We start from the raw sequence: 13,628 nt of genomic DNA on the forward strand, positions 1-13,628 counted from the left end.
CAATGGACCATTTTTTCTGTAGCGGCGATTTTCTCTCTATCTTCAAATTTTTTTGTCAATTATATTATTTTTAGAATTATTAGGACATTTTAGAAAACAAAATATATAATATACAGCTAAATAAATATTCAATAGTTTCATACCATTAATGTTGAGGGAGTAACTATAGATGTATTTTTGAAATTTGTATTAATGATTATTAGGAGTATATATGCAGATGTTCCAAATATGCATCTATAAATATCTCAAATAAAAATTGTCATTTTATTAAAATAATACTGATTTTAATCAAGATAAAAGCACGTAGGGTACAAATAGAAATATATTCGCAATAAAACTGAAGAAATAAAATTAAGTTTCAGCCTCAGGCGTTGACGAGAGCGCAGTGCTTCCGAATCTGGCCCTGGGCCCCGGTCTTAACCCCGATCCGGCCCATCTTTTCCATGGCCAAACCAAACTCCGCAAAGAAATTCTCGAGCGAGCCGTTGAGCAGCTGAGCCACGAAGGCCTTGGTGACGGGGCTGGTGGTGAGCGCGGCGTCGGACTGGAACAGCCCCCTCCGCTTCAGCACCTGCGAGTAGTAGCCCAGATCGAACGTCCTGAAACTCCCCGGGTCCATTTCCACGATCCCGTTCGCGTTTATGCTTCTGCACTTCTTGGCCTTCAAATTCGCCGCGTACTCGCTGTCCAGCGACGGGTCCTGGTCCCCCGCGCCCGTGAAGTTGTACAGCCGCCTTGTGAACGACGAGCAGTGGGATATCCCGATCGTGTGAGCGCCCGAGAGTAAAACTAGGTCTTTCAGATCCATCCCCTGGTTCGCGAAAAGTGTCTGGAGAGTTGATAAGTTCCCGAACGGCGGGGGAATGCTCGCCAATGCTTCCGATGATCTCGAGATCACACCGTCTCTTCTCCCCGTTGGAACCCTCCAAAATGGACCGCCCTGTGTAACAGTTAACCAATTTATTAAACACTTTTTAAAATGGATTAAGTTTTGAGTTGGATTAAGCTAGACTCATTACAATGGTAGCGATAGAGTCTCTTGCAACCAAAGTAAGAATGTCAGCACAAGAGACAATTCCTGGACACTCGGCTTCCAGAAGACTCTTAATTTTATCGATGAAGTCAAATCCTCTCAGCGTCAGATTCGGCGGAGACGCCTTCTCGCTTTGGCTGTTGGCGCTCGAGTTCAAAAGCACAGAAGCATCGCAACCCTAATGACCAAAAAAGAAATTAACTCCAAATTGAAGCTTCTACACAAAATGATATCAATCATCACGAAAGGAAGAATTCGATAACTTTAGAGGACAAACCCGAACAAAGCAGTCGTGGAAGTGCATTCTAATGAAAGCAGCGGCCAAAGAGGGAGCATTGGGAATGTGGTGGCTAACGAAATCATATACAATTTTCTCAGCGTGAGGGCAGGTTTTTGAATAAAACCCGAGCTCCAGCTGAGCCTGGCACGAGCTCGAAAGTCCTAAAACACATACGACTAGAAAGACAAGACCACGAAAGATCATAAGCTCCATTGTGTTGTTTTCTAAAATTATGATCTTCCAAGAGAAGCTTAAAGGAGCTGTGGTATTTTGGAATGTTATTATGAAGGGGGTATTTATAATATGATTTTTATCGTGATTGTCGGCTGCAGCTGCATGCAATTATTCGTAAAAATTTGTGTAGGAGATTATTATATATGTTGTTGGGAGGGAGAGTTGGGTCAATCAAAATATTCTTTGAAAGAAAACAGCTTACTGGGGACGTAGTAGACAGTAACATATTGTTATTGAAAAATAATGACAGATGGATTAGCGAGAGATGGCCAGCGGAGCAAGAGCTAACTAATTCATGTGCTGGGACTGAAATTAATGGATAATTAGAATGGTGTATATACTTTTTTCTTTTATATATATTAAAGTGTTTCACACTGCTACGACTAAAATAAAATATAAAAAAAAAAAGCTATTATTTTGACAGTTGGAGAGTTATGTTAAAATTTACTCAGAGTGTATATTTGAGATGACTTTTGAAATTTAAATTAATTTTTTTTTCTCCTAGTGCTTATTTATATATTAAGATGTGTACGTGTTTAGGTAATATAAACAAAAATTGAAATAAACTTTTGAGTTATTTTTTATTCTTAAATCAAGAATCTTTTAGTATTACTCTATATTATCAAAATCCTCTTTGGGCAGTCTCTCGCTCCACCGCTGAACACACCTACACCAAGATTTAATTAATTATTCGGTCTTTGTTAATTTGAGTATTATTATGAATTGATTATGAATCAAGAATATTCTGATAACTTATTTAATTACCTGTTAATTTGCCAACATGAATATAGGTTAGTAGTAATTAGCATGTGTACTAAAAAAAGCAGTAATTAGCATGCACTCTCATTCTTGGAAGTCGAAGGTTCGATCTCTTGTATCTCCAAATTGTTGTACTAAAAAAAATTACAAGCTAATTTAACTCCAAATTCTTGGTACTAAAGATTATTGAATAATAGGCTTATTTGATAATTAACGTGTGATTTTGTTTTTAAGAAGGTATGATTAAATTGTGTTTGTTTGTCATTTATGTATTTATTATTATTATTTTTTTGTTAATCTTTTACCTATTTTTAAAAACAAAAATCCAAAATTCTAAATATTTTTAATTTTGTAAAATTAATTTGATCAAGATCTCAAAATGATCAGTTTAAAAACTTAATTGAAAGTTGACAATTATTGGGCATTGACAAATTTTTCCATGTATTTCAAAAAATATATAAAGTTCCCTTTTCTCTTCCCAAAAGGCCACTGCACAAAAACACAATATTGAGAGTTGTTCTAATCATGAACATAAGAGAAGCATATATTATTATCACATGGGGAGCTAACAACTTCAGTATAAAAAAAGAAAGCAAGTTACCAAAAAAACTTATTTTAATAATATCGTCTTGGTTGGAGATATATATTCATTATCGTTGAGCTATACTCGCTTTGTAATACTTTGTATATATTTATTTGATAAAATTTACCAAAATTAATTGTTGGTCTAATGGCGATGTGGTTTGAGTCTCACATCTAATAAAAATAAATAAAAAAATACTTTAAAATTATTATTTGAATCAAATTAATAAAATTATTTACGTGAATTATTTAAATTTCATAAGAAATTTAAAAATGCAATTGATCAATTGAGCCTAATATTCTTTTAATGACAATTCAGTGTAATGATAACTTTCCAATGATAAAATATATATATTTTTTCTCTGTATGCAATTAGGTTTTTAAAAAAAGTAATAAATACTTTAAAATAAGTATGACAAAGAGAGTACCACTCTATTCATAGTTTAGAGCTGTATACAATTTTACTTTACACCGTATTAATTGCCTGCGATTTTTATGTAAAACATGTAGTATGCACAATTTATCTTGAATCATTATTAAATCATGACCGAATTAACGCGATTTATCTACTCTATTTTTAGAATAATTTGAAAATTACCCCAAATTTGTTTTCTTTTCTCATACATTACTTTTACAAGAAAAAAAAGGCCCCAATATACTTTCCCGGATTGGATAAGTACAATCATTTTCAGTTTTTTTTTTCTTTCTAGATTTTTTTTAATATTATCACACAACACGATTAGTTTTTTTTAACATCACTCTCTATTAAGCAACTAATTCACAATTATTACCATCTCAAGCAACTAATTCACAATTATTACCATCTCAAACGTCGGTAGTTAGATCTAACATAATAATTATTGACCTTAAGGAAAAAACTCAACTAGTAAAATATTAATAATGTCTCTTCTTGAATTATTGATTCGATTCATTTCAATTATATTGAAGTTGAAAAATAAAATTTAAATCCTAAAATAACTTATTTTAAGAAAGACTTGTTATTGTGAAAAATTATTCTTTTTTGGAGGATTTTTTTTATATTACAACATGCGGGGTGGGAAATCGAATTTACAAATCTTAGTTCGAGATATGTGTCAATTATCGATGAACTGTGTTCACTTTGACATTCTTTTTTTCTTTTTTCTCGATGGAGTAAGAGTCATAATAGTTATCAACTATATATAACCTTGAATGATATTAAAATTTACGCCAAACAATCATGCAGAAGCGTTCTATTTCTTTTAATAAAGAAATATTCAACACAGCTCAATCACACACACATTATTTTACTCAAATTTCAACTTAATCATAGTATATATTTTTCTTCACGTGGTTTGGGAATTATAAAATTCAATCTTCTCTACATAATTATTATTTTTCTCATTTCTTCGTTGACAATGACATCTAAAACAATATTATATTACCATTTGAATTTTTAGAAGAGAAGATGTGATGATTTTGCAATAAATAAAATGTCTCTCCATTTGTTAATTGTAGGTTTGAGTGTCTTATCTATTATCTAAAATTTAATATTCTTAAAATTTTATTTTGAAAAGAAACGACTGATGAGTGAGAAATTTATGGTTAAGATAGTAAAGTTAGACATTCGGACATATTTAAGTGGATAAGACATTTATTATCATCTCAATGCTAAAAACAATCCTATATTATATCCCAATGTCAATCCTTCATACCTTAAACTACATCATATAGAATAGATGGACATTGAACTCCGATCCCCCTCTCCCACTTTTGGTATTAATTCATTTTCTCACTCCCTCCAACCATCTGTGCCTTCCCAAGGATGGTAACTAGACGAAACGGGGTGGGTTTGGGAATGACACTCTCCGACCAGGGTTTTAAGAGATTTTTAATTATATGTCCCCCACTCAATTTAAGATTTTTATAACTTAGTAGAGGTGACGAGGAATACATTCTTCGTCTCCGTCCTCATCTCCAAAACTAAATTTAAGGGAAAAAAATATCTCTTATATTGACATGGAGAAATTCCTATCATATCAAGGATGGAATCTGCCATAAAATTAGCCACTTGTATGAAAAAAAGAAAGTGTGATTAAGATGGAGGGTTTTGATACCATGTAATGATATCATAAGAGACAAAAGAGTAGAGTATTATTATTCAAAAAAGAAATAAAATCTCTCCTTTTATGATGATCTATGAGATCATAAACGTATGATTATCTTCGCACTATACCATTTAACCTCCTTTCTCCTCTCGTTTCATTTTGCATTTTTATCCCCTTAAAAATTACCATTTTAATACAAAGTAACAATCCAATAATTTGAAATTACAAGTATATCAAATTGGTGTAATTTCAACATGTGGGAGTGAAGATCGAACTTATAACCTCTTGATTGGAGATATATATATATATAAATTATTACTGAGTTATGTTTGCTTTGACTTGTGTAACTTGTACTTAAATGCTATAAAATAATAGATCATATAAACGAACTTTTATTTATAGAGTATGATTTGTTAGAGAGTTGGAGGGTTAAGATTTTAGACTTTTGAATTTATATGGCTAGAGATTTCAAACATATAACATCTTTCGACTCAATTAAGAGAAGGAATATATGACAACTATTGCTGATCTACGATCATATATGAGAATAAGAGATATATATAATTATATTGAAATTTACTATTTGTTATTACTCTTTAATACGAAGTTAGCCACTCCTCAGGGTCAATTACAGTGAAAGTAATTGTTATACAGTTAAAATTTTAGTTCAAAAAATTGAAAAGGTTAAATATATATATGTTTTAGTACGTTGATATTTAGTATCCTTATAATACCTAGAGAGGTGATCAACATTTAGAGGGAGATCATGCCACTTGAGATAAAAAAAAAAAAAAATTTAGTACATAAATAAACTTTAAATTTATGTCTAATAAGCCTCCAAACTTCAATTTTGCATATAATAAGTGTTTAGACTTCAAATGTAGTGATTGAACTTTTAATTTCATGTCTAATAAATTCCTTACTCATTCAACATCTTTTAATGCTAACGAATCTATTAGATATGAAATTGAATATTGGACATGATAGAATTCTAAACTTTCAATTTTGTGTTTAGTAAATTTTTAAAAATATCAAATTAGTTAGAAACTATTAGATATAAAACTAAAAGTTTAGAGATATTTTAAGCTCAAAGTTAAAAATGTAAAGACTTATTAAACACTTTTTAAAGTTTAGACATATTAGATATAAAATTGAAAATTCAATCACCCCTCAATTTATTAATCATAGAAATTATCAGATACGGTTTCACACTTGCTTCTCATCTGATTCTTCATTTAAATGTATAGTGTCTCCTTATTAAGTATTTTGTCATGTATATTTATTATTGGTCAATTTTAATGTTCATAAATTAATAACCACAAAGATATAATTCATAAACAGACTAAAATTAAAAAGCACTCAATATTTAAGGATTAAAACATATATTTAGATTGGAAAAAAAACATTCGAACGAATTTCTTATTTGAATAAAATAATAATAATTGGATTGCGTTACAATACAAGGCAAGATGAAATCACGACCGTCCGTGTTTCCCACGCGACAAATTCTGCAGGGCAAAAACATGAAACCCAATCCACACACCGAATCAAACGCACAAATCTTCTGCTGCAAATTAAGAACAGACGAACAAAACCACTCGACGGAAAAATAACTGCAACCGTCCGTTTCCAAAATCAGTTCACAAAAGCACAACGCCTCCGAATTTCGCCGTCGGCGCCGGTGAGCACTCCGATTTGGCCCATATTCAGCATCGATTGAGCGAAATCGGCGGCGAACGTAACGCCGCGCGTCATCGCCTGAAATTGAACGTAGGCCTTGGTGTCAGGATCGTCGAGAAGAGCCGAATCGGACTGGAACAATCCCCTTCTCTTCGATACGAGAGTGAAGTAATCGACATCGAAGGTCTTGACGCTTCCGGGATCCATCTCGACGGTCGTTTTCTGGTCCCCTGGCTTGCATTTCTTCTTCAACGAGACGGCGTAGTTCTTGTCCAATTTCGGATCGGCGTCGCCCTTGCCTGTGAAATTGTAGAGACGATTCGAGAAGGAGGTGCAGTGAGATACTCCGATGGTGTGCGCTCCTGAAATTGCGGCGGCGGCGGCGGTTGGTTATCGGAAAAAATGGAATAATTGAAAGAGGTAGCGAGAGATTTGAGAAAATTTACCGGACAGAACAACCAAATCCTTGACGGAGAGACCTTTGGAAAGGAAACTTGATTTTAGGGCAGAGATATTGGCGAAAGGAGGGGGCAAATTCGTCAAGGCTTCCCTCGATATCGATACTCTTCCGTCCCTTCTTCCTGTGGGAACTTCCCACAATGGCCCTCCAATCTGACAAAACAATCAAAATATTATAAACAATTTTCTTTTTAATTTTTGCTAATGTGCTTTTATTTGATTTTTTGCAAATAATTTATAATTTTTTCGGATGGAAAATCATGTTAAATGACAAAACTTAAGCTTAGGAGTTTTAACAAGTTTAATTACTCTGACATCATATTAAACCGCCATTAAATCTAAAGAGTTTGTTTGGTAATGTTATCATTTTAATTTTCTTAAGGAATCTAAACATTTTGTAACTAATTATGTTTATTGTTTCTAATTTTTTGGAACATTTTCGGTATAGAAATTTTAAAAAACAATCGAAACAGGTTTTTTTTAACTTGTTTTATTCTCATTTCAAATTTATTCTAAAATATAATTAAAAATATTACTTTATCATACTTGAATTTATAGATATTTGGACCATAAAATTCATTTTTCTTTATTAAAAATGAAGAAACATAGACAAAGAAACAAGTTATGCTAACTTTAAAGTTATTTCCAATTGGAAGGTCGCAAAGATTTTAGTTTCAATCTAATCCTATGATTTGGTTAAATTTCATTTAAATCAATGTGTTTTCTTTTATTTTTTTACACTACCTCGAACTATTATAAGCTAACTCAAAAAATAAAATAGCTCTGCATAATTCAATATAAAACCGTAACAATTTAATAATTTTTTTAATACTCTAACAACTTATAATTAATAAATAAAGATAGTTTATGAAATTTGACTAAATTGAAATTTCAAAGAATATAGAAACTAAATTTAACTGTGCTCGAAGTATAAAAATCAAATTGAAAGTTTTTTAAATCGAAGAGACTGAGTTGATTATTTAACCTTCATAATTTTATTTTATTATTTTATTGGTTGCAATTATATAGATTTGGTTTGGTTTCGTTAAAATATAATTGAAATGCAGATTGAAGCATGCATATTTACTATTTGTGATTGGTAATTACCAGTCTGACGGCGTCTCGAGCTACCAAAGCGACGACATCGGCACACGAAACGACGCCGGGGCACTGCTTTTCAACGGCTGCTTTGACGGCGTCAATGATATTCAACCCTTTTAAGCTAAGGTTAGGAATGGCGTCTTTCTCGGCTTGGTTGTTTGGCGTCGAATTTAGCAACACAGAACCATCACAGCCCTGTCATTATAGCATTCACCACAATTAATCAGCGAATGAAAATCTATATTCCTATGTTACGAAATCATTTTTCTAAAAGAAAAAAAAATTGCAACTCCAAACTTATAAACTTATTGTAATTAAATTATGCTTCTATAATTCTGTCAATAGCCCAATATCAACTTAGCTAAAGTTTAAATCCCTTACATAAATCACCCATTTACTAAATTAAATCTCGAATTTATTAAATTAAATTCTTGAAATTATGCAAATTTTACTCTAAAACTTACAAAATTATTCATACGAACCCACCGCTAAAAGTCTAAAAATGTGGTATAATTATAGTAGAATTTAATTGTGACTTACGATTTCATATATGTATAAATGAAGAGCAGGAAAATAAATGTGGTAATTTACCTTAACAAAGCAGTCATGGAAGTGCACCCTCAACAAAGAAGCTGCCAAACTTGGTTGTTTCAGTACATACTGAGCCACCGTTTTGCCAATGATATACTCTACCGCAGGACAGCTATATCGGTAAAACCCGAGTTCCAATCCCTTCGCTTCAGCAACATTCGAGAGAGACGACACGAGCATCAGCTGAAGGAAGAGAAGGGAGAAAAGCTTTGGACTAATGGTCATGGTTTGGTTTTTCAGCTTTAAGTGATGTTTTGATGCACTTAAGCTTTTGGGATATGGCGATTTGTATTGGAATTTTGTTTGGTTTTATAGTTGAGTTTTGGGTTTGGAAGTTTGAACTTGTCATGAAACAATCTGTCAAAGGAACTTTTTTCTTCCTCTTGAAGAGTTTGATCTTGTATATTTTAGTTTTGGTTTGTTGAAGTGTCTTTAATTAAAAACTCAATTTTGAGTTTTGACATTCTTTTTGTAAAATATGTCATATATTAAAATCTATGTTTTCTTTAATATAATATATAGTTTTAGTTGTGTTTTTTGTATTATATGTTTTTAGCTGTTGTTCTTTGTTTAGGGTTTCTTAGTCAAATGTTGTTTTTAGCTGCTATAATTAATGCTCTCCAACCACCAAGAAAAGACTAATCCAAAGGTATTATTATCGAGTTGTGAATAATATTGAATTATTAATTAATAAATCCAATTTAATACAAAGAAGTTTGGTAAGCCCAATTAACAAAACAATATTAGCACGAATCCACAAAGTTCTAAACTACCAAAATAGACATAACTCAGCCGTAATTGACATATGTATAAAATAAAACCCTAAAATTTTATCAAAAAGTAAAAAAAAAATAATAATAAATAATTTTTTTTATGATTTTTGACTATTTTTTTTAGTATAACACATAAGGGTGTAGATTCGAATTCAAGTCTAGTTGAGTTATGTTCAGGTCGGTTATAATATCGATAATGAATTCAACATGGTAGAGCGGGAAAGAAAATTAATCCCGCATCGCACAAAATCAAGTTGGTGATTATTTAACACAAAAAAGAATAATTAAGAAAAATGTCCATATGGAAAGCGTTGACATTTATGTATAAAACCGTATGCCAATTATTTGCTAATAAAACATTCTGTAATGTTTAGCTTTTGGGAATATGCAGTTAGTGCTTTGCATTTTACTCACGTAGCTGTTAGGTGGTGTATATTTTCCAGGAAAGTGAAAGGGGTTGACGCCAGCGACTTTCCAACGGATTTTCTGACCAGCCAAACACTGGTTAAACATTGAAGGTCAACGATTTTGAGTAATTTTCTGACCATCCAAACAGGGAAAATAATATTGCTTTTACCATGAAAATTATGAGCATTGGTTATTACTTTAGTTTTTTTAAATTGGATATACTGTTGTTTTCTTGAAGATGAAAAATTACGAGGAAGGGTTTTAAAAATTTAAATTTAGTTCATATGGGTTGAGTTTAAGTTTTAATTGGGTTTGATTGAACCTTTGTAAATCATTCTTAAAAATTAATTTAAATTCTTTTATTTTTACTCAATCATGAATCCAAATCAACACGGCTAGTCAAATATATAGAAAACATCACGTCATTGTCCTATAAAAATGAGTCAATATATGATAACAAACTAATCTGGATGATTTGTGCAGTTTCACTAGACCATAAAATTAAATTGAAATTTTTAAAATTAAAAAGACAATAAATGAAATAAAGTCCTAACTTGGGGTTAAATTTAAACAAAGTCCTAGCCATAGTAGGGGTTAATTAATTGAAAATTTTCCCATCATAGTGCCTTGCACAAGATCTTTAGAGAAGTTTGTTTGGTTGAACTTGGTTTGTATTTTTTTTAGTAGGTACAATCTCCTATCTATTGGTGTATACTCTGATTAAAATTTCAAAGTCTTAAAAATCTTATTATCTTTGGGAGTCTCTTCAGAACTTTGAAATGAATAGTGACTCTATTATTTATAGAATTTTCCACGAGTTTTAGTGAGTCTAGGCTTTAGGTGATTTTTGGATCCAAACTTTGGACTTGGCTCTACTTGTATGGGTCATAGGCCTAATTCTCTTTAATGGATTCAAACTTATTCAACTACTTGTATGGGTCATAGGCCTAATTCTCTTTAATGGATTTAGACTTATTCAATTTTGTTTATAAGTAGAATGATTTTGGACTTATTTGATCATGGGCTCAATTTCATTTTTATATCAAGCTAATCCCATCAAACTACCTTAAGAAAGACACATATAATGTGATAGCTTCTAGAATAGGAATCAAATTGAAATCATCTACAAAGCCTAGGGAGTTAGGACCAAAACTTGTAATTTAACTTTGAAAACAATATTGTAATATAAAAATATGACCGAGAAGTTTTGTGTTAATTGATACACATTTACCCAACCAGGGCATAGGTAACGATTCAATTAGTATTTTTCATCTAGGATTCAAATGTCAGGTTTAGAATTTGTGAAAAAAAACATCGACACAAATTTGTTTAATTACAAACGGTTAAAAATTAGATCAGTTTAATTATATCTAACATGGAAAAAAAAACAATTTAATTTTTTTCCTAAAAAAAAAATTCATTTTTTAACCACCAAAGGTGTCTATTTCTTAGTACTTTTGGTTTAGTTTAAGTGGAAACTAAAAATAGTAAAATAAAAACATTATACAGTATTTATAGTAGCACAGTTATAAAAGTTTATAAAATAAAAAGTGGAATATTTGTATTCTACATGAAATAGATATATACATATTTTTTAACATTATTATTGACATTGAATCCATTTTTATATTTGTACCAAAGAAAAAAACATATAATGGAAACTTTTTCTTCCAAAGTATCCCAAATTCTCTTAAAAAAAAGGGCAATTCAAACTTTTTTTTTAAAGCAAAATCATAAAACGAAAATTAAATATTGTGATCTCAGGTGCAACAAAGCAAGAAACTACCGCCGAATTGATATAATTTCAAGGGTTCTCTTTACCGTCGAAATATTTTAAATTGTAATTTGTACGGTATGAGGCCGAGGGATTTCAATAAATAAATAAATAAATATATATATATATATATATATATATATATTTTTTTTTTTAAAATGAAGGGATCCCAAATTTGATAGCTAAAATTTTGAAAAGACAATTATACACCATTGGCATATATTTTAAATATAACATAAGATTTAAAATCTTACAAAAATAGCATAACTTAATCAAAGTCTAATTTAAATTTAATGGAGATATAATAAAAAATAAATAAAAATTATTTTATATTTTTAAAAATAGAAATTTGTTATATTTTTTAAAATACATATTATTTTATGCCATGGAGTGAAATTTCTTTTAAAAAAAATCACATCCATATTACTTCTTTTTTCTTGAAAACTATAGAGATATTAATCATGTAAAAAAGGATATCAATATTTAGCTTATTTTTTCATATGGAAAAATCAAAAGAAACTAGAGATTATTTTCTTAGAAGAAATTATCAAAATTTGCATTTCCGGAATCCGGATCTGTTTCTCGTTTTGTTCTCGTCGTCACAAGAATCGATCTGCTGTCAGTTGAAATCGATCACGCTCTTCAAAAGAACGGAGCATCGTTTCTGCATGAATTCGAACAATAAATTAATCCCCACCTTCCAGAAGGAAAAATCCCCCCCAATTTCAAAAGCCCTAATCGGAGAAATCCAATCGCGACGCCAATGGAGATATTCGTAGTAACATTCGGACACGAATTCGCCATAGAAATAAGCAATCAAGAACCAATCCTCGAGATCAAAAGAAAGGTCGAACAGTTCATCGGCATTCCCGTGGAATCGCAAGCTCTCTCGATTTACGGATGCGAATTAGTCGACGGACTCGACATGGAGGATTACGAATTCATCTCGGAAGGTTCGCGAATCGATCTTTCAATCAACCAAATCATCGCACCGCCGATTCTGAATCTGCAAACAGCAAGCAAGATTCCGATCACCGTGAAATTCTCCGGCCGGCAGATAAACGTGGAGGTTGATATAACAGAGACGGTTCGCGGATTGAAGGAGAAAATCCAGACAATCGACGGGACGCCGATGCAAGGAATGTCGTTGTTCCATTCCGGAGTGGAATTAGGCGACGATTGCCGGAATTTGAGCGAGTTTGGAATCGGCGAATTTTCTAAAGTGATCGTGTTCGTGAAAACGAAGAGTCGTGTGAGCGATTCGCCGTGGAGGAATGTGAGTTTCGTGGTGCAGACGTCGTCGAGTTTGCTTAATGCGGCGTGTATTCCGATGGAAATGAAGGATTCGACCACCGTCGGCGACGTGAGGGAACTGCTTTTGGCCGGAAAAGTTCTTCCGGACGACGATTATCTGTTCATACACAAACAGAGGATTATGAGAGATAAGTGTAGTTTAAGATGGCATGGGGTCGAAAATGGCGATTTTCTCTATGTTTTTAAAGGCACCGTTAGCCCCGGTGAATATTGATATAACACGAATTCGCCATAAAAAATTATCAATACTTAAGACTTATATTAGATGACTAATTAAAAAAATTAAAAAGTAAGTCCTATTTTTATATAGATTAATTAATTAATTAAAAGTCTCATTTCTCATTCTCATTCTCGCTCGTTTGTTTCAACTAAAAACTTACTGCACTTCTATATTTTTTAGTTGGAGTGAGAACTGATAAGTAACCTAAGAAATTTGAATTCTAAATTAAGTAGTGAATAATTCTCTCTTTTTTTTTCCTTTAAAAAGGTAAATAGTAAATAACTCGAATGTTATTAGAGTTAAAAAAACAATAAATTATATTAAATATCAAGT

General features: G+C 31.6%; 3 protein-coding genes across 3 annotated transcripts; 1 reads left to right on the top strand and 2 right to left on the bottom strand.

The window, feature by feature from the left end:
• Positions 1–241: 241 nt before the first annotated feature.
• On the bottom strand, positions 242–1,592 carry LOC111007914 (peroxidase 39-like). The gene is made up of 3 exons (XM_022280457.2): positions 1,311–1,592; positions 1,020–1,211; positions 242–940 (listed from the first exon to the last, which is right to left on the bottom strand). Exons 1-3 carry the CDS (start codon positions 1,524–1,526, stop codon positions 365–367), a joined length of 984 nt encoding a protein of 327 aa, XP_022136149.1. The 5' UTR covers positions 1,527–1,592; the 3' UTR covers positions 242–364.
• Positions 1,593–6,340: 4,748 nt separating this feature from the next.
• On the bottom strand, positions 6,341–9,096 carry LOC111007829 (peroxidase 27). The gene is made up of 4 exons (XM_022280349.2): positions 8,807–9,096; positions 8,222–8,410; positions 7,102–7,267; positions 6,341–7,017 (listed from the first exon to the last, which is right to left on the bottom strand). Exons 1-4 carry the CDS (start codon positions 9,029–9,031, stop codon positions 6,611–6,613), a joined length of 987 nt encoding a protein of 328 aa, XP_022136041.1. The 5' UTR covers positions 9,032–9,096; the 3' UTR covers positions 6,341–6,610.
• Positions 9,097–12,347: 3,251 nt separating this feature from the next.
• Positions 12,348–13,289, top strand: LOC111007893 (Ubiquitin-like superfamily protein). Its single transcript, XM_022280431.2, has one exon. It carries the CDS (start codon positions 12,525–12,527, stop codon positions 13,287–13,289), a length of 765 nt encoding a protein of 254 aa, XP_022136123.1. The 5' UTR covers positions 12,348–12,524.
• The last annotated feature ends 339 nt before the right edge of the window (positions 13,290–13,628 follow it).

The sequence above is a fragment of the Momordica charantia genome (genome assembly GCF_013281855.1).
Source record: "Momordica charantia cultivar OHB3-1 chromosome 4 unlocalized genomic scaffold, Mcharantia_2.0 BLBB01000004.1, whole genome shotgun sequence".
NCBI classification, from domain to species: Eukaryota; Viridiplantae; Streptophyta; class Magnoliopsida; order Cucurbitales; family Cucurbitaceae; genus Momordica; species Momordica charantia.

Bases quoted from the DNA above. Each gene is read 5' to 3' on its own strand.
- LOC111007914 (XM_022280457.2), bottom strand. From the start codon at position 1,526: ATGGAGCTTATGATCTTTCGTGGTCTTGTCTTTCTAGTCGTATGTGTT. The intron at 1,212-1,310 runs GTTTGTCCTCTA...TTTGGTCATTAG, and splicing joins TCCACGACTGCTTTGTTCGG to GGTTGCGATGCTTCTGTGCT. The intron at 941-1,019 runs GTAATGAGTCTA...ACTGTTACACAG, and splicing joins GAGACTCTATCGCTACCATT to GGCGGTCCATTTTGGAGGGT.
- LOC111007829 (XM_022280349.2), bottom strand. From the start codon at position 9,031: ATGACCATTAGTCCAAAGCTTTTCTCCCTTCTCTTCCTTCAGCTGATG. The intron at 8,411-8,806 runs GTAAATTACCAC...CTATAATGACAG, and splicing joins TCCATGACTGCTTTGTTAAG to GGCTGTGATGGTTCTGTGTT. The intron at 7,268-8,221 runs GTAATTACCAAT...TTGTTTTGTCAG, and splicing joins CTCGAGACGCCGTCAGACTG to ATTGGAGGGCCATTGTGGGA.
- LOC111007893 (XM_022280431.2), top strand. From the start codon at position 12,525: ATGGAGATATTCGTAGTAACATTCGGACACGAATTCGCCATAGAAATA.